General features: G+C 42.3%; 1 protein-coding gene across 1 annotated transcript in view; it reads right to left on the bottom strand.

Annotated features, from left to right (window-relative positions):
• The window catches only part of LOC124805719 (bumetanide-sensitive sodium-(potassium)-chloride cotransporter-like), a 621,615-nt gene that overhangs the window by 272,338 nt on the left and 322,480 nt on the right, over window positions 1-26,797 (bottom strand). The window contains exon 2 of the mRNA XM_047266288.1: window positions 2,611-2,691. Within this exon, the coding sequence (XP_047122244.1) occupies window positions 2,611-2,691 (81 nt within the window). The remainder of the gene's footprint in view (window positions 1-2,610; window positions 2,692-26,797) is intronic.

The following is a 26,797-nucleotide window of genomic DNA, read 5'->3' as shown; positions in this document are numbered from 1 at the left end:
GTGTAAAAATCTCGGAAATAAGTAGTTCTGTTCAAAAAAAATCAGACGAGGTTAGTGAGATTCCAGACAGAATGATAAAAGTCTGCTCATCTGAGATGACATTCTTATACTTTGTATTATTATACTTATTCACATACTTATTATTGCTTTAGTATATCGCTCTCAACAGATTAACGTTAACTGTATTAGACTTCTCTATAAGAAAAAATTAAGACATATATTAATGACGGTGTTAACTACTTTCTCTAGTAACAAATTTCATAAATATTGTGAAAGACAATGTACTACAGAATTGCTGAACATCTAAGCAACTATTGCAGACTGAGGAAAGGCACAACTTTTATTCCACTGAGATATTTCCACTAAAAATGATGCAGTATTTATTGATTAACCCGCCACATATTAAAACATTTAAATGATACAATACCTGCAACTGAAATTTTATTGGCTGTGTACAAGGCTTTCTAAATGCACAAATCATAAGATTATCTGCTTCCTGCAGACAAACCATTACTGGTATATGTAATGTTTGATGCTGGGTCTATGAAAACTATTATATATCTTATTGAAAAAGTATAATAGTCTTACTTACTGATGATGCAAACATTAAAATCAGATACACACAGATGTAGTAGGTGAATTAAAGATAAATGGCATTTTTTACAATAATAATTGATTCTCTGTAAATGGACTGTCAGTTAACTCAGGAAAAACAGTGTTCATATGGTTCATAATTTAAGGTGTATGAAAGAGAATATTCACTGATTCTGTGTATGAATATTCATAAGACTTCGGATCGTAAGTCACATATCATATAAGTTCTTGGCTAGATACGTTTAACTGCTTACACTATGCATGTGATTGCTGAATTTGATGAGGAAAGAGTATAAAATGCAAAATAATCTAACTTACTGACATTTAAATATCATACAGAAAAATAATCTGGTAGAAATACTGGACTTAAATGTACGATTATTATTGCACAAAACACAAAATGAGAATTATAAATGGCACACGTCCTCATAGCTGGTGTAAACAACGATTTAAGATTCTTGGGTCACTAATAATAGTTTCATAATACACTTACATCATAACGGTAGTCTGTCCTAAACGATAGTTTATGATTTCAATGTATTATTAGCTTCCATAAATACAACTCTAGAAATAAATATGATCGGCACTAGTTATAACTTCTGGCGTTGGAACATAAATGTGCAGAGTATATACCGGTAAGTATCTGATCGCTTCTTTTGTGAATTAGAGTTGCTGAATTTATTGGTGATAAGAAGCTTGTATTTCCCGAAGTAAGGCAACATCTGAAATGGACTTTAAGTGTTTATCTTTCGTGTTGCTGTTGTCTACTTCTGTTCCTGTGTTATCAGCTGCAATCTGGAGATTGATGTTTTTCGTCATCAACAGCCTGCTACGCGATTTCCTTCATCTTTGCTCACTAAGAATTTGTGAATTCTCTCGTCGTTTGCTGTAAATGCACCTACTTTACACCGTTATTCTGTGTACATGTACGTGTCGAGAAGGCCTCAGCTTGGAAACTATGTATCAGCTATCGACTAAATGGAACAGCAAGATAGATTCTTCTGCCAAATTAGCTATTATCACTGCTGCATGATTGAACCAAGATACTAAACCACCCAGTACAGTAGCAACTAATGACCTCAGCCGATCAGCAAAGACGTACGGGTCGTCTCTGCGTAGCTACGTTTGTAAATAACATCAGACGACTACTGTTATCCGGAGCGCTTGCTCTTCCCCTTCATTGTACTGTGATGTTAAATGCGCAATAGATCTCTGTCATTTCTTAATCTAGTATGTGGTCGTAATGACAGCCAATTGCTGCTTGTTTGTGTTTAAGAAAGCAGACGAAACTTCGACGATCCGTCGATGGAGCTAAAGCTATGATTAACATTAGAAATTGGGCGGTTCAGATGAGATCAGCTTTATTTTCCTCTAAATTACGCTAACATAATACCGTGACCACAGCCGATTTCGTACGCCTTGCTTGTCGAAACTGAAGTAGATTTAGTCTGAAACGCTGGCCTCAAACAAACCTGTCTTAATTTAGAGGACTAATGTAAATATGACAGCCGTGTTATTTGTTACACCACTTCGCTTAATACTCCTAATCGCGCAGTGAGATAAGAAACCACGACTTTCCATTGATAAAGAATAATGATGTACGTCAACCAGAGAATTTGACTGTTTTTCCCAGAAAAATAATCGTTTATTCTCGAACGATCATTCACGCTACAGCGAGGCGTGTGCTCTTCTGGGTTTTCCTGGCATTAAAATCGGGTACCGGACCGGGATTCTTACCTTGACCATTGCCTTCACAAGCTATCCAAGCGCGACTCAGGTCCGGAATCAAAGTTCCAAGAGTGCAATGTCGAGTCCTATAGAGATTTTATTTGTCAGAAAGTCAAATTATTATTCTTATGCCTTGTGTTGCACTGGCGAATTACCACAAAGAAATTAGCACTAAATTTTAGTAGGATATGCTAAAATTTGCTGATGTAAAAATGTCAACGGTAAAATATAATCTAACATACCCCCACAATAAAAGCTGATTATGAAATATCGTAAGAAAATACTTACAAATACGCCTTCCACCCATCCGAATTTTATGACTTTCCCCTTCTTCTTTTGAAGAGTTTCTTCTTCTTCTTTGATTTCGTTCTGGAAAGAAAGAAAAAAGGATGTAATACCATATATTTTAATAGAATTAAAGTCATAATTGTAATACGGCCATGTTACTCTTGATTATTTCGGTACCTTTACGTATGTAAGCAATCAAACATTGCAGTCATGGAAAGAAATTAATATAATATCAATATTCAAAGAGAAAGCAAGGAACAGTACACATTATTTAGAGAATTGTCTATTTTAAAAGGAAAAAATCAGGAAATTTTATATGGAATATTTTCAAATTTGTTATTTTATCCCGTAATCATTCCATTAAGGTCTTCGAAAATTTAGAAATTCTTAGACTGCACTGCCTTTGAAACACGTTATTGAAGTGCATAATCAGGATAGTGTCATAAGGTTAGCTTAAGTCAGTTCGGTGATTATGTGGTGATAAGGATCCATTTCTTGACTAACATTCCTGTATGATAAACATAATTTCTTTCAGAACAAAGAAAAATTGTTGTTTTTTTCGCAGTACGGCAGCATATGATAGAACTACTGGTGTGCAGAAAATATTCGCTCTTTGCTCAGTACTTCAGGGAAACTGTTTTTCGACAACATGGAATCTTGAGAATGTTCTCGTTACGAGAGGTACTCAGTATAATGGATTTATAAGACAGAGGAGAGTACTCTTCTCCATTGGAAAGTTACTTGATAATTGTAAGGAAATACTGACCCACTAATACGAGATTTATCCATTCTGTAAGTGCCGTATGTCCATCTGGTGTGTTAATATATATATATTGCACCTGAAAAGAACATATCTGTTTTTATTCAAGTTCAGAATTAACGATAAGCTTTTGGTCATCCACATCGATTTTATGTATATGCTAGCTGGGCACCCATAGTCGATGAGGTATTCATTTATTTCAAGATTCTGTCCATCTCCTCCTCCCACTCTCTCACCTCCTCCACCCTCACTCTTTGCCCATCTCCTTCTGTCCCCCTGTCTCTCCATCTTGCCCCCCCCCCCCCCCGCACATGTACTTCCCTATCAGCTTCTACCTCCCTCGCCCACCCCTATTCATAACTCCTTCCGCCCTCTTTTCATCTCATTCCCCCTCTCGACTATCTCCTCCTCCTTCTTCTTCTCACTCCTAAGTCCATCTTATCGTCCCCCTTTGTTCATCTCCTACCTCTCTCTCTGTACATCCCTGTCTCATCTGCCTCTCTGTCCTTCACCTCCCTCTTGTCCATCCTCTTCCCCCTTCCGTCTGTTCATCTCTTTCTTACCCCTGTACATATACTTCCCTTTCCTTACTCTGTCCAACTGCCCCTTCATCCTCTGTTCGTCTGCTCCTTCCCTCTTTCCATCTCGTCCTTCACCCTCTGACCAACTCCTCCTCAACCTCCTCTCTAGCTATCTCTTTCTCCCTCCTCTCTCGGTCTGTCTCCTCCTCTTTCTTTTCTCTGTCAATTATCTTCTCTCCCTTTCACCATCTCTTCCTCTTCTCTTCCTGTCGTTTCCCCCACCTTCCTCTCTCTGTCCATATCCTCCCCCAGCCCCATCTGTCTCCATATCCTTCTTCTCCCTCACAATTTGCCTATCTCCTCCTCCCCTCTTCCTCTCTATACATTGTCACCCCCCCTCCAGCAGAAGGTTTCTGGTTCTTACGTTCACAGTATTTCTTTTCTGAGAGTAAATAATTTGTGCACCAAGTTTGGTTGAAATCGATCCATGGGTTTGGGAGCAGCTTTTTACCCATAGCTTCACCTGCGTATGCACTATTTACATATATTTAACATATATCACTAATATATTTGAACATGTATTTCACTTGTATCTCTTCGAATTTCGCTTTGCAGTTCCGTTTTCATGTGCTAAATTTTAGGACTTCACGTTTTCTGATCTGTGTGTCCTAGGAACACATATTTTAGCAGGTACATTCAGTGTTACGGGCGAATATAGTCTGCAAAATATGTTTTGAATATAGTTAGTAGTAAAAAAGTCAAAACTTACATCATGCCTAATGTGACAGTTTTACTGCATGAACAGCGAAAATGTAGTAAAGTATAAGATCCTTTCTTTCATCATTTTGTGTGGGATGTCAACGAGGAAAAGTCTCGTAAACGTTTGAAACTATGCGTAAAGACGGTTGTAAGTCACCAAGTGCTCTCTTTTCAAATACTGAATGAATGTGGTCTGGTTACTCTGCACGTCGTAAGCTACGCTTCTTTCCCCCACCCCTTATACATAGGTCGTTCTTTCCAGACGGTAAGTGATACGTAAACCAAGTTTGGCTGAAATTAATCCAGTGCTTTAGGGGCAGATGTGAAACATGCATCCATTTTTATAATATGCATAGATATATTAGTAAATATCTGGAAGTAGGAGTAACAGTGTGAAACTGACGGGTACAAAGAAGTTAGGTGAAAGGAAAGCAAATGGAAGACCAAGTTATTGAAGTGTGGAAATATGTAGGGCTAGTGTAAATTGTAATAAGGCTGAGTGGAAAATGATCTCGAAGAAAGTCGGAGAAACACTGCTTACTTAGTACGTACAAGGATTCAGGGTAACTTAAATTGTAATCACTGGAAATGGCGAAGATGTTGTTATCATGAAAAACTAGTTAACAAAGGTTACTTCAAAAAGTGGCACAATGAAACCGTCGCTTTGTGAAAATATAGGGGTAATATTTAGGGAAGTTAAAACAGCAACTGGCCGCTATTGACTATTTTCTTTTAACAAACTACAGGCGCTACCGTTGTTTAACTGACAGTTGGGGCACTAACACCCCAACCAACTTATACCACAACTGGAAACAATCGACATCGTATGGTCAACACTATGTGAATTAAGTAAAATAAATGTGAGGGGCGATCTGACTGTGAACCTACCGTTTGAACCCATATCAAGGCAACTCGTTAATATATAGAGTAACTGATTGATGAGATCTTCTCGGGTTTTCAGCCGGCTCATGTCCTCGGAACGTTTAGACGAGTTTCCTACTGGTCATTTTCAGGCGAAGATGTGCAGAAAATTCGTTGAAACCTTGCCACAACACGACACCAAGACTCGACTGGCAACCCGAGAAGATTTCATCAATGAAATTCGCCGAGGAAGCATGCGTTTCCATAGTATAAGTGATGTCTGAAGCTTTTTGTATGAGTGTACTGTAGAAAAAGAAAGACGTACGCAATGAGATTTAAGTCGGGTGATCGGGCATGTCAGCCCATGCAGCGAATATCCTCTCGTTCCGAGAGATCCCCCACCTGTTCATCGCTATGCAGGCGCACATTCAAATGGTTCAAATGGCTCTGAGCACTATGGGACTTAACATCTGAGGTCATCAGTCCCCTGGACCTTAGAACTACTTAAACCTAACTAACCTAAGGACATCACACACATCCATGCCCAAGGCAGGATTCGAACCTGCGACCGTATCAGCAGCGCGGCTCCGGACTAAAGCGCCTAGAACCGCTCGTCCACAGCTGCCGGCACAGGCGCACATTGTCATCCATAAAAATTAAAGGATAGGCCATCACACGGTAGGAAGTAGGAACGCGTAACACTCCCAGGAACACTGTCGAACATGATCGTTTTGGTTGTCCAGGTGTTACGGTGTGCGGAGGCATTACATTGCGTGGGCATACTGGCCTCCAGATCCTCGAACACGGTGCGCTCACCACTCAACGTTACTGTCACAGTGTACTCGTCACCCATGTGCTTGTCTTCAGGGATGCATTTGGCCCTAACTTCATTTTTAGGGATGACAACGCCTGACTGCATCGACTGCTCAGGTGGAGGAGCTCTTGAAACGAGGGAAAAAAAATTGGAAATTTGTGGTAAGGTTCTATGGGACCAAATTGCTGAGGTCATCCGTCCCTAAGCTTACACACTATTTAATCTAACTTAAACTAACTTATGCTAAGGACGACACACACACACACACACACACACACACACACACACACACACACACACACTCACGCCCGAAGGAGGACTCGAACCTCCGACGGGGGGAGCCGCGCGGACCGTGACAAGACGCCTGAGACCGCGCGGCTACCCCGCGCGTCAACTGTTCAAGTCTGTGTTCCTAAGGGATCAAACTGCTGAAGTTATCGGTCCCTAGACTTACACACTACTTGAACTAACTTGTGCTAAGAACATCACACACATCCATGCCCGAGGGAGGACTCGAACCTCCGGCGGGAGGGGCCGCGCAATCAGTGAAATGCTGCCTCAAACCGCACGGCCACTCCGCGCGGCGGAACGAGAGGATATTTGGCGGATGGACTGGCCAGCTAGTTCCCTTGACTTTAGTACCATCGATCACGTGTGGTGTGCGTTGACGAGACGTATTGTAGCACGTTCACATGCACCAACGACTATCCAATAGTTGACAGTCTCGCTGGTAGAGGAATGAAAAACTTTACGATAAGAACGCCCCAACAAACTTGTGGCCAGCATGGAGCATTGGCGCACGTTCCAGAGCATGCATTACGTCCGTTGTGATCACACACCCTATAAAAACCATGTCCCGCGTTTTATAATGTTCTGGAGACCATCATGAATCGCGGTGAATTCATTGTAATTATTGTCTTTGAACAAAAGTATCATTTATGTTCGTCTCATTACGTATTTATTTTAGTTACCTTCTGTACGATACTGTAGTACTTCTTTCTATGTACGGTCCAAGTTTCATCAGTCTCTGTTATTTTGCAGTGACACGTTACTAGCGTACATGTGTATAACATATACACTGGTGCCCAAAATTAAAGCAACAAACAGCAATTTCCCCGTCCTGTGTCTAAATCACGATATAATCATACAAACCGTCAACAAATGTTACGATCGTGTTCTGCACGGAAGATGGCATTCAGATCTACTGACAAGCACGCTAACAATGACTTTGAGGCACCTATCAAGCCTGGTAGTGTCTGCAGGGTAATCCCGCATCAACAGTCGCAGCGTACACAGATACAGACGGTGCAATATGGCGCAGAGAAGACGCCTACAGACTCTTTGCCGTGGAGGGCCGTAGGAAGAATGGAAGCAGGAGAGTCGCAAGCTGATGTGGCCCGATGGCTTAATGTGAATCGTTCTGTTGTTTCTCGGATGAGATGTTAGTTTACAGAGACCGAAACTGTATCCCGGAGACCAGGACAGGGCTGACCACGTGTGACATCAGAAAGTGTGGACCGTTATTTAGCTGTAAGGGCGCGACGGTATCGCCTTAGTACTGCACTGCAACTAGCATCTGACCTTGCAGCATTTGGACATCTTTTATCGAGCACACGGTGTACAGAAGGTTTCAGCAGGGTGGCTTTCATTGCTGGAGACGTGCTCTCTGTTTACCCCTGGCGTGTCTTCACAGAAGGGATCGTCTAGAGTGGAGCCATCAATATGCCACCTTGGACGGTCGAACAGAGGACCAATGTTCTTTTCACAGATGCGTCCCGATGGGGTCTGGAAAGAGATTCTCGACCTACTCGCATCTGGAGGGCATGTGGAACACAATTTCGGTACCCAAACATTGCGGAAAGAGACCGATATCGGGGAAGATCCCTAATGATGTGGGCAGCGACACCTCTTCATGAAATTGCACAGGTGAATCAGCAACATTTAACTTTTTTTTTTCTACTGATTGCACGCATGGCGTGGCCTGCTCGCTCTCTCGATTTGAATCCCACGGAGTATGTCTAGGATGCACTGGGGTGATGGGTTGCATCTGTCAACCTCTTTCCAAGACTTGTGAGCAGTTCTTCAGGAAGAATGGGAGTTATTGCCTCAACATGAGATGATGACGTAATTTACAGCATGTCCCGTCGTTGTCAAGCCTGTATTGGTGCCAGAGGTGGTCACATCCCATACTGAGCACATTAACTAGTTGCCAGGGTGTATGTGCTAATGGTGAAGTTGGGGAAAAAACGAACATTTTTGTCTACCGTTATGCATGTTGCTGTTGATTACGTTCTGTAATCTTTACATTGTTTCTACTTTACTAATCACCTGTTTATACTGTTTAGTGGCAAAATAAACGAAATCTTGCAATATTTCCGTTTCTGCTTTAATTTTGACATAAACAAATCGTAGCTCATCCAAAATAATAAATAGGCAATTCGTTAGCTACGAAAATAAGCAAGAATCACAACTGAATCAGATACCACATTACAGTGCTCATTAACAAATCTGACTAAAATTCACAAGAATCAGCTTACACTCAGCTGCAGAGTGAAAATGTCATTCTGGAAAAATTGACAATATCGAAATATTACCGTGGCACATCTGGATGAAGTGTCGAGGGTCTGATTCTAATAATTACGTCCCAGTATAAAACGATTACGTTCGCGAAGTCGCTCTGTGATTGCTGAAATGTTGATATTAACACAACGATATACAGTAGAAGGGTGTGCGTTTGTATGTGCGGCCGGAGGTGAAAGCATATTGACCGTAAAAATTTTCAAGTACATCAAGACTGGAGCTTCAAAATAACCGAAACCTAGTCGCAACGGTTCATCTCGCTGTCATGGCTAGATCTCACTACGTATGTTGATTTACAGGTGGAAGCTGAAGTGGCTACAACCTGCATCTGCAGCTAAGTGTGACTCAGACTGCAGTTCTTGCAAGTCCTCAGCTCATCTGCTCGAAAAGGCACTCAACTGCTCGGCTCCTGGCTAGCAGTGATGGCTGGCGAAGACGCCAGGGGATGAAGTCAAAGTGATTTTGTTCCATGTACTTCCGATGTGGAACACTCAGGTTTGTGTGTTTTGGTTCTTTACGTCATTTCAATTGTCTATGCTACGGATTCCGGGCGCTGACCAGTAAAAAGATGCCTTACAAGACGCTGGCCCTCTCTCTGACTCTTATTTTAGGCGGTTAACCAGTTGGAAGTGTTACCTAACATTTGGTGCCGAAGAATAGTGTTCTGCTCTCTCTGTAATTTTCTATGACCAGTGAGGTGAATCCTTAACAGCACAGCCATATTTCTCTATTGCTAGTTTATTTACGTTAGCCAGTCCTGATAGATCGTACATTCTTTTAAACTTTCTGTTTTTCCAATGCCTGGGCCCTAGCGGCATCTACGCACACAAAGGTGGTTTGGCTATGGGAACCAAAGGCGGTTTTCTTTGCGGCGAGATCTATTTACGAAATTTCAATCAACAACTTTCTCTTCCGAATGTGAAAATATTTTGTTGTCACCCACGTACGCAGTGAGAAATGATGATCATAATAAAATAAGAGAAATCAGAGCTCGAACCCAAAGATTTAGGTGTTCCTTTTTCCCACGCGCCATTCGAGAGTGGAATGGTAGAGAAGTAGTATGAAAATGGTTCGATGAACCCTCTGCCAGGCACTTAAGTGTGAATTGCAGAGTAACCATGTAGATGTAGAGGTAGGTGTAGATCAAATTCTACCTACAGAAGAGCAGCCTAGAACAGAGGATTTAGGAAGATTCTTCATTTTGTCCCACCGTTCTTATCTGCTTCAACATTCTAACGGAGCCTATATAATAAAAATAATTAAATTAAAAATAAATAAATCCTATTCTACGTGCGTAGTTATCAAGCCCCATTCATTATTTCTTTGTTTCTAGGATGTACACGTATTCCTAAGAGATTGGCGCACTGCCTGTTGGATTTTCTCGCCTTCCATTGCTCGTAGCAGACTTTAAGGTGAATATATGACAATGACAGCCACTCGTCCTAAAGGAAGGGAGGAAAGAAGTTTAGGGTTTAACGTCCCGTCGACATCGACGCCATTAGAGCTCTGATAGTTTCAAAGAATGTGGAACGAAGTTGGCCATGCCCTTTCCAAAGTAACCATTTCGGCGTATCACGGAAAATCGAAATGAGAATGGTAGGCCGCGGATATGAACCGTCGTCCTCCCGGATGCGAGACCAATATACCAACCACTGCGCCACTTCGCTCGGTAGCCACTCGTCGTGGCGAAACGACAAAGTAGAAAACTTCAGCAGAAGATCCCTCCACAAAAGTCAACAGGAGGTACGTGAACAAGTGGCCACGAAAGCCTTAATAATTTTGTCTTAAAATCTCATTTATTAAAGTTTGTACAAAGTCGATTACCAGGCCTCTGTGATACGGGCACACACAGCATACAAGTATAATGTCCAATAATCCGTGTAAACATGTTATTTTTAGCAAATGGGGACTATGGCTAAACTAGTTAAGGCTGCGATTCGATATTAACGTCAGTTCCTTCTTTGCCCTCTCAATCGACAAATGTTTCTGGTGATCATCTATATTACTAAGCGATGTTCTGGAATCCAGTATCAGTTTAGATTCCAGGGTTGACAAAAATTTGATTTTCAATATTTCACGTAATTATTGACCGAATTTAAAAATTTAAAATTCTGCCGTAATCTATTCATTAAGATAAGTATTACAATTAGAAACAATGTGTGTATGTCTCGAAGCAGCGTAACTGATGGCTAGCAAATACCAGGTGTTTCTTCATCCAGTATTTGAGAGTGAGAGCAGTTAGCGACTTCCAACAAACTTTACACATAATTTCAAACCTTGACGAAACTTTTTGTCGCTGACAGCCCTCACAAAGTGATGAAAGGCAAAATTTTTACCTCTTACTATATTTTCCCCATTGATGCAGTAAAACTTCAGCAGCAGGCATGACGTTTTAATTTATTACTGCTTTACTGTCTACAGTATCTGTAGTATCCACTGAATGTAACTGGAACGTTATATCATTGTACGATACATAGTTCAGGAGATATGACTTCAGAAACTTTGAGATGAGTGTAAAACTAGCATTTGCTTAAAATGGATTGCAAATTACACAGATTATATTGGTCATTTGTTTCGTATTGAGAGAACCTCCAACAAACTTTAAACATATTTTCTAACCTTTTCGAAACCTTTTCTGGCTAACACACTTTTTACATGTTTAACTTCAAATTGTCGTCGACTGCAACACGGCGAAAATTCGTAAAGTCTTCCTTCATAGAACGAGCATTTCAGCTTAACTTATATCATATAGGTGTCTGATGACTGAGCAGACCAATCCTGATATAAAACGTGCGTCCATACAACTCACACCAAGTGGTTACAGGAGGGAGGGGTTGTACTGACAGAGCTTTCTTGTTTGTCGCTTGGCCTTTTCACGTCTGTGGCGTTATCCTTCAAACAAGTTGACAGCGGTGGACGTTGAGTTCCTCCACGGTTAACGGTTATGATCGTATATTTATACCAGTCGTCTTCATGATATGTTTCAGTTGGCCCTTAAAGTGTCTGAGATACATTCTATGACGTCTACTGCCAGAGCAGATTTCACCACAAGGGATTTGGCGAGGATATTTGGTATCACTCATGCGTAGAAGTAAATATTCTCCGAGTAGTGAAGCAACTTAAATCACTTAATAAAAGCAAGTCTTCTGGTCCAGACTGTATACCAGTTAGGTTCCTTTCGGAGTATGCTGATGCATTATCTCCATACATAACAATCATATACAACCGTTCGCTCGACGAAAGATCCGTACCCAAAGACTGGAAACTTGCACAGGTCGCACCAATATTCATGAAAGGTAGTAGGAGGAATCCACTAAATTACAGGCCCATATCGTTAACGTCGATATGCAACAGGATTTTAGAACATATATTGTTCAAATGGTTCAAATGGCTCTGAGCACTATGGGACTCAACTGCTGAGGTCATTAGTCCCCTAGAACTTAGAACTAGTTAAACCTAACTAACCTAAGGACATCACAAATATCCATGCCCGAGGCAGGATTCGAACCTGCGACCGTAGCGGTCTTGCGGTTCCAGACTGCAGCGCCTTTAACCGCACGGCCACTTCGGCCGGCGAACATACACTCCTGGAAATGGAAAAAAGAACACATTGACACCGGTGTGTCAGACCCACCATACTTGCTCCGGACACTGCGAGAGGGCTGTACAAGCAATGATCACACGCACGGCACAGCGGACACACCAGGAACCGCGGTGTTGGCCGTCGAATGGCGCTAGCTGCGCAGCATTTGTGCACCGCCGCCGTCAGTGTCAGCCAGTTTGCCGTGGCATACGGAGCTCCATCGCAGTCTTTAACACTGGTAGCATGCCGCGACAGCGTGGACGTGAACCGTATGTGCAGTTGACGGACTTTGAGCGAGGGCGTATAGTGGGCATGCGGGAGGCCGGGTGGACGTACCGCCGAATTGCTCAACACGTGGGGCGTGAGGTCTCCACAGTACATCGATGTTGTCGCCAGTGGTCGGCGGAAGGTGCACGTGCCCGTCGACCTGGGACCGGACCGCAGCGACGCACGGATGCACGCCAAGACCATAGGATCCTACGCAGTGCCGTAGGGGACCGCACCGCCACTTCCCAGCAAATTAGGGACACTGTTGCTCCTGGGGTATCGGCGAGGACCATTCGCAACCGTCTCCATGAAGCTGGGCTACGGTCCCGCACACCGTTAGGCCGTCTTCCGCTCACGCCCCAACATCGTGCAGCCCGCCTCCAGTGGTGTCGCGACAGGCGTGAATGGAGGGACGAATGGAGACGTGTCGTCTTCAGCGATGAGAGTCGCTTCTGCCTTGGTGCCAATGATGGTCGTATGCGTGTCTGGCGCCGTGCAGGTGAGCGCCACAATCAGGACTGCATACGACCGAGGCACACAGGACCAACACCCGGCATCATGGTGTGGGGAGCGATCTCCTACACTGGCCGTACACCACTGGTGATCGTCGAGGGGACACTGAATAGTGCACAGTACATCCAAACCGTCATCGAACCCATCGTTCTACCATTCCTAGACCGGCAAGGGAACTTGCTGTTCCAACAGGACAATGCACGTCCGCATGTATCCCGTGCCACCCAACGTGCTCTAGAAGGTGTAAGTCAACTACCCTGGCCAGCAAGATCTCCGGATCTGTCCCCCATTGAGCATGTTTGGGACTGGATGAAGCGTCGTCTCACGCGGTCTGCACGTCCAGCACGAACGCTGGTCCAACTGAGGCGCCAGGTGGAAATGGCATGGCAAGCCGTTCCACAGGACTACAGCCAGCATCTCTACGATCGTCTCCATGGGAGAATAGCAGCCTGCATTGCTGCGAAAGGTGAATATACACTGTACTAGTGCCGACATTGTGCATGCTCTGTTGCCTGTGTCTATGTGCCTGTGGTTCTGTCAGTGTGATCATGTGATGTATCTGACCCCAGGAATGTGTCAATAAAGTTTCCCCTTCCTGGGACAATGAATTCACGGTGTTCTTATTTCAATTTCCAGGAGTGTATATTGTGTTCGAACATTTTGAATTACCTCGAAGAAAACGGTCTATTGACACACAGTCAATATGGGTTTAGAAAACATTGTTCCTGTGAAACACAACTAGCTCTTTATTCACATGAAGTGTTGAGTGCTATTGACAAGGAATTTCAGATCGATTCCGTATTTCTGGATTTCCGGAAGGCTTTTGACACTGTACTACACAAGCGGCTAGTAGGGAAATTGCGTGCTTATGGAATATCGTCTCAGTTATGTGTCTGGATTTGTGATTTCCTGTCAGAGAGGTCACAGTTCGTAGTAACTGACGGAAAGTCATCGAGTAAAACAGAAGTTATTTCTGGCGTTCCAAAAAATAGTGTTATAGGCTCTTTGCTATTCCTTATCTATATAAACGATTTTGGAGACAATCTGAGCAGCCGTCTTCGGTTGTTTGCAGATGACGCTGTCGTTTATCGACAAATAAAGTCATCAGAAGATCAAAACAAACTGCAAAAAGATTTAGAAAAGATATCTGAATGGTGCGAAAAGTGGCAGTTGACCCTAAATAACGGAAAGTGTGAGGTCATCCATATGAGTGCTAAAAGGAACTCGTTAATCTGCGGTTACGTGATAAATCAGTCGAATCTAAAAGCCGTAAATTCAATTAATAGCTAGGTATTACAATTACGAGCAACTTAAATTGGAAGGAACACATATAAAATATTGTGGGGAAGGCTAACCAAAGACTCCGTTTCATCGGCAGGACACTTAGAAAATGTAACAGACCCACTAAGGAGACTGCCTGCACTACGATTGTCCGTCCGCTTTTAGAATATTGCTGGGCGGTGTGGTATCCTTACCAGATAGGACTGACGGAGCACATCGAAAAAGTTCAAGGAAAGGCAGCACGTTTTGTATTATCGGGAAACATGGGAGAGAGTGTCACAGAAATGATACAGGATTTGGGCTGGACATCGTTAAAAGGAAGGCGTTTTTCGTTGCGACGGAATCTTCTCACGAAATTCCAATCACCAACTTTCTCCTCCGAATGCGAAAATATTTTGCTGACACCGACCTACATAGGGAGGAACGATCATGAAGATAAAATAAGGGAAATCAGTGCTCGTACGGAAAGATATAGGTGTTCATTCTTTCCTCACGTTATACGAGATTGGAAAAATTAATTGTGAAGGTGGCTCGATGAACCCTCTGCCAGGGAGTATCCATGTAGATGTAGATGTGAGCACGGCCTAATCCAAAGCTGATGAGATATCGTGGTTGTCTCAGTGCTGTTAGCTGCGCTTTCTCGGGAACCGCAGTGTTGGTCACATGGTGCTCCCACTTAATTTTCGAGATGTGTCTCATTTTTTGACGGTGGAACCGCTCAGTTTTTTGATATCACGGTGACAGTTTCCAAGTTTCATAGCCGAACAGGAGCGTGGAAATTATAACATTTCTGTACACTATGAGTTTGGTATGCAGCTTTAGGTCATTATTCATGAAGACTCTGTGCATTAAAGGCCCGAATGTTGAATGTCCAGCCCCAATTCTTTTATCAGCGTCTTTTTCGCAGGTACACTGTTCAGGCAAGTTGTCTCCAAGATATGGAAACTTATCAGTTTTATCCAGTGCTGTGTCCAAGACGGAGATATCGAACTAAGGGAGAGTTAATGCTGGGGCGGGTTGTGCGCGTACCTTTGCATTAATCGTAAGACTAAAGCGATCACATGCATTTTAAAGCAGCTGACTGTTGTAATCCTAACAGTGTTAGAGTTGGAGAAGCTGCGTCATCGCCGTACTGTAGTTCTGCTACCCGGGTGACTGGGTATTTCTTTGCAAACTAAATCTTGCCAGAAGTTTTGGAGTAATATGGATCAAAACGAAACTTAATCTCGACGCCTCGGTTGATTTCAGATGATTCACCCAACATGGCAGACATATACACAGCAAAGAGTGATGGAGCAAGCACGCGGCCTTGTTTCGAAATCTGAGTCGTTGGGAATTAATCCGAGGCAGAATTACCATTGAGAACCTGCCCAGACATACAGTCATAAAGAGCTTGATTGCTAATGAGTTTCCCGCGCTGTATGGGCGTGGCCGAAGAAACTTTAGTCCAGAGCTGTGCTGGACACGTCAGGAACCTAAAAGCTTCTTTGACCGCAGCCATACAGCCCGGAAGACTCATCAGCAACTATGACATCCACTCGTTAAAGCCTTCATAATACAAAATATTTAAAGTATTAACTCTTTTGTGTAGAGATCTGACGTTAGTTTTATACACGGGAGGTCGATACTTAAAGGAATCGGGGGTTCATTGGCAAGCTGCTGTTCAAAATTTATTTGTGTGGCGTCCTCGTTCAGACGCCCGGCTAAAGCGGCGGCAATGGCGGTGCGTCCCCGGCACGGATCGACCGTCCAGTCCAGCCCGGCGGCCGCGCTTTGCCCGCGGAGCAGTTGGCGGCGTGGAGCAGGTCGCGGCAGCAGCCAGGAAGAGCCCAATGAGCGACCAGTGGAGTGGGTCGCTGCCAGTGATTGGACGCGAATCCGCGCCTGCTCCGCCGTCTCCTCTCCGTGCCAAACTCCCTGTCCCTCGCGTAGCCGCCGTACAAAACTGCACTCTTCTGCTCTCCCGCTTACCCGCAAGAGAACACGTGAAACGTTAGGTCAAGTGCTATCACAGTCTAATACGGGGTTCTCCAAATTACTAGACCGTGAGGGCCACATATCAAGTGTGGGCGGATACTAATTTTTCCAGAAATTGAAGAAGACTATTATAAAGTAGTTTATTGTTGCTTGACACGAACACAATATTCAGTGGAAGCCTCAGGTAGACTTTATTGCTATGGAGAACACTTAGATAACATTCCACCAGAATTTTTAAAATCATTGGTGGAAGTGGCAACAAAACGACAATTCATGTTGGTGTGTAAAATATATGACTCTGGCGATATGCCATCAGACTTTCGGAAGAACATCAGTCACACAATTCCGAAGATTACAAGAGCTGACCCACACAATTCCTAAGATTTCAAGAGCTGACAAGTCCGAGAATTATTGTACAATCAGCTTAACAGCTCAAGCATCAAAGTTGGTGACAAGAATGATATACAGAAGAATGGAAACGAAAATTAAGGATATGTTAGATGATGATCAGTTTGGCTGTAGTAAACGTAAACGGTGGCAGGAGGAACAAGACTTCTAATCAGGTGACTACAGGGTTATAAACACAAAATCAAATAGGGGTAATGCAGGAGTAGGTTTAATAATGAATAGGAAAATAGGAATGCGGGTAAGCTACTACAAACAGCATAGTGAACGCATTATTGTGGCCAAGATAGATACGAAGCCCACGCCTACTACAGTACTACAAGTTTATATGCCAACTAGCTCTGCAGATGACGAAGAAATTGAAGAAATGTATGATGAAATAAAAGAAATTATTCAGATTGTGAAGGGAGACGAAAATTTAATAGTCATGGGTGACTGGAATTCGAGTGTAGGAAAAGGGAGAGAAGGAAACGTAGTAGGTGAATATGGATTGGGGGACAGAAATGAAAGAGGAAGCCGCCTGGTCGAATTTTGCACAGAGCACAACATAATCATAACTAACACTTGGTTTAAGAATCATGAAAGAAGGTTGTATACATGGAAGAACCCTGGAGATACTAAAAGGTATCAGATAGATTATATAATGGTAAGACAGAGATTTAGGAACCAGGTTTTAAATTGTAAGACATTTCCAGGGGCAGATGTGGACTCTGACCACAATCTATTGGTTATGACCTGTAGATTAAAACTGAAGAAACTGCAAAAAGGTGGGAATTTAAGGAGATGGGACCTGGATAAACTAAAGGAACCAGAGGTTGTACAGAGATTCAGGGAGAGCATAAGGAAGCAATTGACAGGAATGGGGGAAATAAATACAGTAGAAGAAGAATGGGCAGCTTTGAGGGATGAAGTAGTGAAGGCAGCAGAGGATCAAGTAGGTAAAAAGACGAGGGCCAATAGAAATCCTTGGGTAACAGAATAAATATTGAATTTAATTGATGAAAGGAGAAAAGATAAAAATGCAGTAAGTGAAACAGGCAAAAAGGAATACAAACGTCTCAAAAATGAGATCGACAGGAAGTGCAAAATGGCTAGGCAGGGATGGCTAGAGGACAAATGTAAGGATGTAGAGGCCTATCTCACTAGGGGTAAGATAGATACCGCCTACAGGAAAATTAAAGAGACCTTTGGAGATAAGAGAACGACTTGTATGAATATCAAGAGCTCAGATGGAAACCCAGTTCTAAGCAAAGAAGGGAAAGCAGAAAGGTGGAAGGAGTATATAGAGGGTCTATACAAGGGCGATGTACTTGAGGACAATATTATGGAAATGGAAGAGGATGTAGATGAAGATGAAATGGGAGATATGATACTGCGTGAAGAGTTTGACAGAGCACTGAAAGACCTGAGTCGAAACAAGGCCCCCGGAGTAGACAATATTCCATTGCAACTACTGACGGCCGTGGGAGAGCCAGTCCTGACAAAACTCTACCATCTGGTGAGCAAGATGTATGAAACAGGCGAAATACCCTCAGACTTCAAGAAGAATATAATAATTCCAATCCCAAAGAAAGCAGGTGTTGACAGATGTGAAAATTACCGAACTATCAGCTTAAGAAGTCACAGCTGCAAAATACTAACACGAATTCTTTACAGACGAATGGAAAAACTAGTAGAAGCCAACCTCGGGGAAGATCAGTTTGGATTCCGTAGAAATGTTGCAACACGTGAGGCAATACTGACCTTACGACTTATCTTAGAAGAAAGATTAAGGAAAGGCAAACCTACGTTTCTAGCATTTGTAGACTTAGAGAAAGCTTTTGACAATGTTGACTGGAATACTCTCTTTCAAATTCTAAAGGTGGCAGGGGTAAAATACAGGGAGCGAAAGGCTATTTACAATTTGTACAGAAACCAGATGGCAGTTATAAGAGTCGAGGGACATGAAAGGGAAGCAGTGGTTGGGAAGGGAGTAAGACAGGGTTGTAGCCTCTCCCCGATGTTGTTCAATCTGTATATTGAGCAAGCAGTAAAGGAAACAAAAGAAAAATTCGGAGTAGGTATTAAAATTCATGGAGAAGAAATAAAAACTTTGAGGTTCGCCGATGACATTGTAATTCTGTCAGAGACAGCAAAGGACTTGGAAGAGCAGTTGAATGGAATGGACAGTGTCTTGAAAGGAGGATATAAGATGAACATCAACAAAAGCAAAACGAGGATAATGGAATGTAGTCGAATTAAGTCGGGTGATGCTGAGGGAATTAGATTAGGAAATGAGGCACTTAAAGTAGTAAAGGAGTTTTGCTATTTGGGGAGCAAAATAACTGATGATGGTCGAAGTAGAGAGGATATAAAATGCAGGCTGGCAATGGCAAGGAAAGCGTTTCTGAAGAAGAGAAATTTGTTAACATCCAGTATTGATTTAAGTGTCAGGAAGTCATTTCTGAAAGTATTCGTATGGAGTGTAGCCATGTATGGAAGTGAAACATGGACGATAAATAGTTTGGACAAGAAGAGAATAGAAGCTTTCGAAATGTGGTGCTACAGAAGAATGCTGAAGATTAGATGGGTAGATCACATAACTAATGAGGAAGTATTGAATAGGATTGGGGAGAAGAGAAGTTTGTGGCACAACTTGACCAGAAGAAGGGATCGGTTGGTAGGACATGTTCTGAGGCATCAAGGGATCACCAATTTAGTATTGGAGGGCAGCGTGGAGGGTAAAAATCGTAGAGGGAGACCAAGAGATGAATACACTAAGCAGATTCAGAAGGATGTAGGTTGCAGTAGGTACTGGGAGATGAAAAAGCTTGCACAGGATAGAGTAGCATGGACAGCTGCATCAAACCAGTCTCAGGACTGAAGACCACAACAACAACAAACGTAAAGGCACCAGAGAGGCAGTTCTGACGTTGCAGTTGATATTCGAAGCAAGACCAAAGAAAAATCAAGAAACTTTCATAGGATAGTGTAACTTTGTGCAAGATATTCGAAATTCTTAGGAAAATAAGAGTAAGCTATAGTGAAAGACGGGTAATGTACAATGTGTACAAGAAGCAAGAGGGAAGAATAAGACTGAAAGACCAAAAACGAGGTGTTGGATGTAGTCTTCCGCCCGTACTGTTCAATCTACACATCGAAGAAGCAATGTCGGAAACAAAAGGAAGGTTCAAGAGTGGAATAAAAATGAATGGTAGAAGGATATTAACGATAAGATTCGCTGGTGATGTCTGAGTCCTTAGTGAAAGTGAAGAACGAAGAAAGACGAAACTAGTGAAAAGTAGAAGAAATGAGAACATTGAAAAACTTAGCATAAGGATATATGATCACGAAGTAGGTGAAGTTAAGGCATTCTGCTAACTAGGCAGGAAAATAACGCATGACGGACGACGCGAGGAGGAAATAAAAAGCACACTAGCGCCAGCAAGACGGGCATTTCTGGCCAAGAGAGAGGTCTACTAGTATCAAACATAAGCATTAATTTGAGGAAAAAATTTCTGAGGATGTACATTTGGAGCACACATTATATGATAGTGAAACAGGGACGGTAAGAACCCAGAACAAAAGAGAATCGGAGCATTGCTACAGAAAAATGTTGAAAGTTAAATGGACTGATGAGTAGGGAATAAGGAGGTTCTCTGAAGAGTCGGCGAGGAAAGGAATGTATGGAAAACACTGACAAGAAGAAAGGACAGGACGGCAGGACATCTGTTAAGACATCACGGAATATAAATTCCAGAAAGAAAAATGTTTGTTCACTCCTGTACGTATTTCCAAATACAGATTACAAATCAAGTGCAATGTCTTTGATCTTGGGATCTTTTCTTCTGGAAGAAACTTGTAAAACTGAACTAGGCTCCCTTCTTTAAACTTGTCCTTCATTGTGTCATCGGCTTGCAGATCAATGATAGACATCCACTTCATAAAAAAGGGGCTCTGGAAAATTTGGATCTCGCAGGAATAAGCATCTAAATCTGAGGACTTCCCTTCAGAACTCCAGTTCGTGGAGTGTGAGAAAATTTCCTGTTTTATGCTCAAGAAGAATCAGTTCCTCCCTGGAAGTTTTAACATGTGTAAAGGTCAACAACAATATTGTCCTCCTCTTCAAAGTTTTTGTTTAGTTCGTCTAATGGAGACAACATCAGCCAAGAATACTAGTATCCATAGCCATTCTTTGTCCGACAGCACTTCTGAAGGATGTTTTCCTCATTCATAAACAAGAACCTCGACAAAATTACACCGCAATTTGACCACCTTAGTACCGTGTGATACAGGAAATCACCTGACAAAGATTCTACCTCTTCCAGGAAAGAGTGGAACTGATAGTGTCTGAGTCTATGACATCGAATGAAATTGAACAGAAATTACTGGCTTCAGCACACAGGATATATCGACATATCCATTGACTTTGAAGAAAGTATTGTCAATGGTTTGGAGACACAACTTTCTCCACGTTCTGAGTTTAGTCTTACAACGAAACTTGTATATTTTCCACAAACATACATATGTGACCAAAAGTTTCCGGACACCCCCAAAAACGTACGTTTTTCATATTAGGTGCATTGTGCTGCCACCTACTTCCAGGTACTCCATATCAGCGACCTCCGTTGTCATTAGACATCGTGAGAATGGGGGGCCCCGCAGAACTCACGGACTTTGAACGTGGTCAAGTGATTGAGTGTCCTTTGGGTCATACGACTGTACGCGAGATTTCCACACTCCTAAACATCCATAGGTCCACTGTTTCCGATGTGATAGTGAAGTGGAAGCGTGAAGGAACATGCACGTCACAAAAGCGTACAGGCCGACCTCGTTCGTTGACTGACAGAGACCGCCGACTGTTGAAGAGGGTCGTAATGTGTAATACGCAGACATATATCTAGACCATGACACAGGAATTCCAAACTGCATCAGGATCTACTGCAAGTACTATGACAGTTAGACGGGAGGTGGGAAAACTTAGATTTCATGGTAGAGCGGCAGCTCATAAATCACACATCACGCTGCTAAATGCCAAATGACGCCTTGCTTGGTGTAAGGAGCGTACAAATTGGGCGCTTGAACACTGGAAAAACGTTGTGTGGAGTGATGAATCACGGTACACAATATGGCGATCCCATGACAGGATGGGTGTACGGCAAATGCCCGGTGAACGTCATCTGCGTGTGTAATGACAACAGTAAAATTCGGAGGTGGTGGTGTTATGGTGTGGTCGTGTTTTCCATGGAGGGGGCTTGCACCCCTTGTTGTTTTGCGTGGCACTATCACAGCACGGGCCTACACATGTTTTGAGGACTTTCTTGCTTCCCACTGTTGAAGAGCAATTCGGGGTCGGCGATTGCATCTTTCAACACTATCGAACACCTCTTCATAGTGCACGGCCTGTGGCGGAGTGGTTACACAAAAATAACATCCCTGTAATGTGCTGGCCTGCACAGAGTCCTGACCTGAATCCTTTAGAACACCTTTGGGATGTTTTGGAACGCCGACTTCGTGCCAGGCCTCATACGACAGACATCGATACCTCTCCCCAGTGCAGCACTCCGTGAAGAATGGAGTGCCATTCCCCAAGAAACTGCTCAGCACCTGATTGAACGTATGCCTGCGAGAGTGGAAGCTATTATCAAGGCTAAGTGTGGGCCAACACCATACTGAATTCCAGCATTACGGATGGAGGGCGCCACGAACTTGTAACTCATTTTCAGCTAGGTATCCGGATACTTTTGATCACATAGTGTATATCTCTCCCATCTGTTTTAATACTGATAAAGAAGAAATTCATACGTTTCAGCTGGAATTAACTGTACGCCTGTATTTTTACCACGAAGGAAATTGGATCTGATAGTTCTTCAGTAACTTGGAAATCTGTGTTGACAACACTAAAAAACACCAGTATTTGAGCAGTATCAGAAATGCTTTTAAATTCGTTTAGGCCTACTGAGGACCAAGAAAACTTAGAGGCCTTTTCTTGTAAGTGATTTGATAAAGTGATTTGACAAAATAAACAGCATCTTCAATGCGATACTCCGTAGAATTTCCGAAACAGTAACCGCGTTACATTGTTCGATTTTCTTGGGAAACGTTCTTCTGCTGTAATTAAAATGCAAAACGCATCTCGTTATGGAATCATCATCACTGATTGACTTGCCTTGTTTGGCTATTTCATTGGCTATTCGTAAACGTACGTTCGTAATGCCTTCACTTTCCTGAACTCATATCATGAAAATGTTTTGTTGAAAACAATGTCCATGTCAATGTTTCGAGTTTATGTTCACGGACCTTGACATTGGATTTATCAAACTTTGCATCATACTTTCAATCGTAGTGGCGACGAATATTGTATTTCCTGAGAACAGCAATATCTTCGTTACAGATAACATACAATGCTTCTAGCGACTTCTCTTAGAGTTAAATAAGTGGGAGGAATCGCGCCCTATTTTAAATAACTGTCACTCACGCACCGGCCGTATTAAATCCCTTCGCGGGCAGCATTCGGCGCGCGGGCCCTATTTTGGAGACCCCTGGTTAACATATACAGTCGCGACATTTAGAGTTGTGAAAATGGTTACCATCTGACAGTTGGAACGGTATTAGCGTTCCCGGCGGCGAGAAAGCCAGCCGTAAAATTACTGTTTGTTTTTAATTATTTTGTTGCTTAATTAAGGAGATAGATATTGAATTTTTGCTTAGTAAATTAGTAAATTGTTAAGAGGCACGATTGACAGCGAAATAAATGTAAAAACATCTGAATCTCCTTGATTCAGCGACGTAAGCTACAATTTATTCATGAAGAAATGTTTGCGAATATGTGTGTAATTACAGCTTAATTTGCTGAAAGCAAGAGGATATGAACACATATTTCATGCATGAGAGGCATATATTTCTGTTATTTCCTGTTCTTAATATGATAAGCACTTTCCTTGACACCCAACAATTTTGTATGGAGTCTAATGATTGGGAGATTCTTACATGTCACTCGAATTTCTAAAGCTTGAATATTTTTGTAAATGTAGTAACTTTTGTTTCAGAAGCAGGTGTGTTTAAAATTCTTCATCTACATCTACATCTGCATGGTTACTCTGCAGTTCACACTTAAGTGCCTGGCAGAGGGTTCATCGAACCATTTTCATACTACTTCTCTACCATTCCTCTTTCGAATGGCGCGTGGAAAAAAGGAACACCTACATCTTTCCGTTCGAGCTCTGATTTCTCTTATTTTATTATGATGATCATTTCTCCCTACGTGGGTGAGTGTCAACAAAATATTTTCGCATTCGGAAGAGAAAGTTAGTGGTTGAAATTTTGTAAATAGATCTCGCCGCAAAGAAAACCGCATTTGTTTCAGTGACTGCCACCCCAGCTCGCGTATCATATCAGTGACACTCTCACCCCTATTGCGCGATAACACGAAATGAGCTGCGCTTCTTTGCACTTTTTCGATGTCCTCCATCAATCCTACCTGGTAAGGACGGACAAGTGTAATGTAAGCTGTCTCTATAGTGGGTTTGTCGTATCATCTAAGTGTTCTGCCAACAAAGCGCAGTCTTTGTTTCGCCTTCCCTACAGTATTATCTGTGTGGTCTTTCCAATTTAAGTTGCTCGTAATTGTAATTCCTAGGTATTTACTCGATTGACAGCCCTTAGATTTGTGCGATTTATTCTTGCTGTTTGTGGCTCAGATGAAGCAACAATTGTGAAACTGGTTTCGCCTGTGTTGGGACACAGTTTCACTTGTGTGTGGTTTTCCCTTCAGCTACAGTTCTCGTGGATTATTTAATACTTGAAATGGTACAAGTATTGCATTCCACACAAGTTTTCCACATACCACATTCACTTATCTGACTGGAAGTGTGGTGAAGAATACTTCACGTTGTTGAATGGATATACAGCTACATCTACATTATTCTCCGGATGCTAGCCGATAGTGTCTGGTGAAAAGTATTTCTGGTACCACTAACTGATCCCCCTATACTATTGCAGGTCCTGATGGCGTGTGGGAAGAATCATTGTCGGTAAGCCTCCATATCGGCTCCAATTTCTTGTATTTTCTCGTCGTGGTCTTCTCGCGAGATGCACGTGGGAGGAAGCAATATGTTGTCTGACTCTTCCTGGAAAGCACTCTCTCGAAATTTCAATAGTAAACTTCTCCGTGATGCACAACGGCTCTCTTCTAACGACTGACAATGTAGCTTGGTGAGCATCTCTGTAACGCTCTCGCGCCGACTAAATGATCCTGTGACGAAACGTGGATCTTCCCTATCTCTTCTATCAGTCGTATCTGGTAGGGATACCAGATGGAAAACAATACTCAAGAATCGGTCGAACAAATGCCTTATAAGCCAGTTCCTTGGTGGGTGAGTTACCTGTCCTTAAGATTCTTCCTAGGAATCTCAGTCAGGCGTGTGCTTTTCCAACTGTTTGTTTTACGTGGTCATTCCACTTGAAGTCACACTGATGATGGTGTATCATCAATGAAACATGTTTTCAAACAGTAGCAACAACACTTTATAAGTCTCGTGAGGGAACTCAAAAAATGTAAATTTGTTAGTGTGATTCAAGAAGTTTTTACAATATTCCCTTTTTAGTCTTTAATGTCTCAGTTATTTGTTTGCGGTATCTGTTGTGTCGGTCAGCAGCATCGTATCAAGAATTATGGAAAAAGGCTGATCCAAGGTAACAGCGAAACAAAAATTGATTATCAAGTCATGATGAAGACTGCTACATGACAGCAGGAATTTCAAGTAGCAGGAATGTACGCCCATCTCTCCAGCAAGGGATAATTTATGAAATTGTTACCTACTCTAAAGCACTTAGCCGTTAGACAAACTTCGGTGGTTTACTTTTGAGAATATTTTGGAGGCGACAACATGATTGCTAACAGATACCTAGAATGAGTCCCCTAAGGTACATTATGAAGAACATGCCAATAATTAATCAGATCAATGAGCAACAGTGACTACAAGGTACATTGTGTCACAGATAACTAGCAAATTTTTTCACGAAATAATAATTATTAGCGATATATTGAAGTTGTTGTTGTTGTTGTGGTCTTCAGTCTTGAGACTGGTTTGATGCAGCTCTCCATGCTACTCTATATTGTGCAAGCCTCTTCATCTCCCAGTACCTACTGCAGCCTACATCCTTCTGAATCTGCTTAGTGTACTCATCTCTTGGTCTCCCTCTACGATTTTTACCCTCCACGCTGCCCTCAAATAATAAATTGGTGATCGCTTGATGCCTCAGAACATGTCCTACCAACTGATCCCTTCTTCTAGTCAAGTTGTGCCACAAACTCCTCTTCTCCCCTTAAAAAGTATGAATCGATCGAAGAAAATTAAATTTTCGAAACTGTGATGCTTGAATGTCTTGGCATGGTAAAGAAAGTTAATTGAAATTGGATTATTACACGCTAGGAAGTCTGCAAAAATAGATTATTCTGAGTTACTTCTGCAGACTCAACGTAACTCACAACTCTCTATACGAGTGTATCTGCTTACAAGAAGATGTGAAACCATTTTGAGTGGCAATACATCACAGTGCTGGTTTTATTGCCCGCCACAGCAACTCGGTTTTTCTTTTTATACAGGTCGTACTGCTAAATTTTTCATTAGAATTAATACAAATGAACTGGTTCAATAAAAATAGATTGAAACACACGTGGAGATTATTCTGTAACACACATGAGGTTTTCATATTTTTGTCTGGTTCCAATCGTCGAAGAATTAAAAAAAGAAAAAGAAATAGCTCCAGCCCCCCCGTTCGGATTAAGGATTTTCTCTTGATTACCAGTCGAATGTCAGAACTAGAAATCACCTCCCAAATATTAATAGCTAAGAATCACTTTGTCGCACTCCAAGCTTTACTGG

This window comes from Schistocerca piceifrons, chromosome 7 (assembly GCF_021461385.2).
Source record: "Schistocerca piceifrons isolate TAMUIC-IGC-003096 chromosome 7, iqSchPice1.1, whole genome shotgun sequence".
Classification (NCBI taxonomy): domain Eukaryota; kingdom Metazoa; phylum Arthropoda; class Insecta; order Orthoptera; family Acrididae; genus Schistocerca; species Schistocerca piceifrons.
Note: the sequence above shows the minus strand (reverse complement) of the source record. Positions and strands in the feature narration are given on the sequence as shown.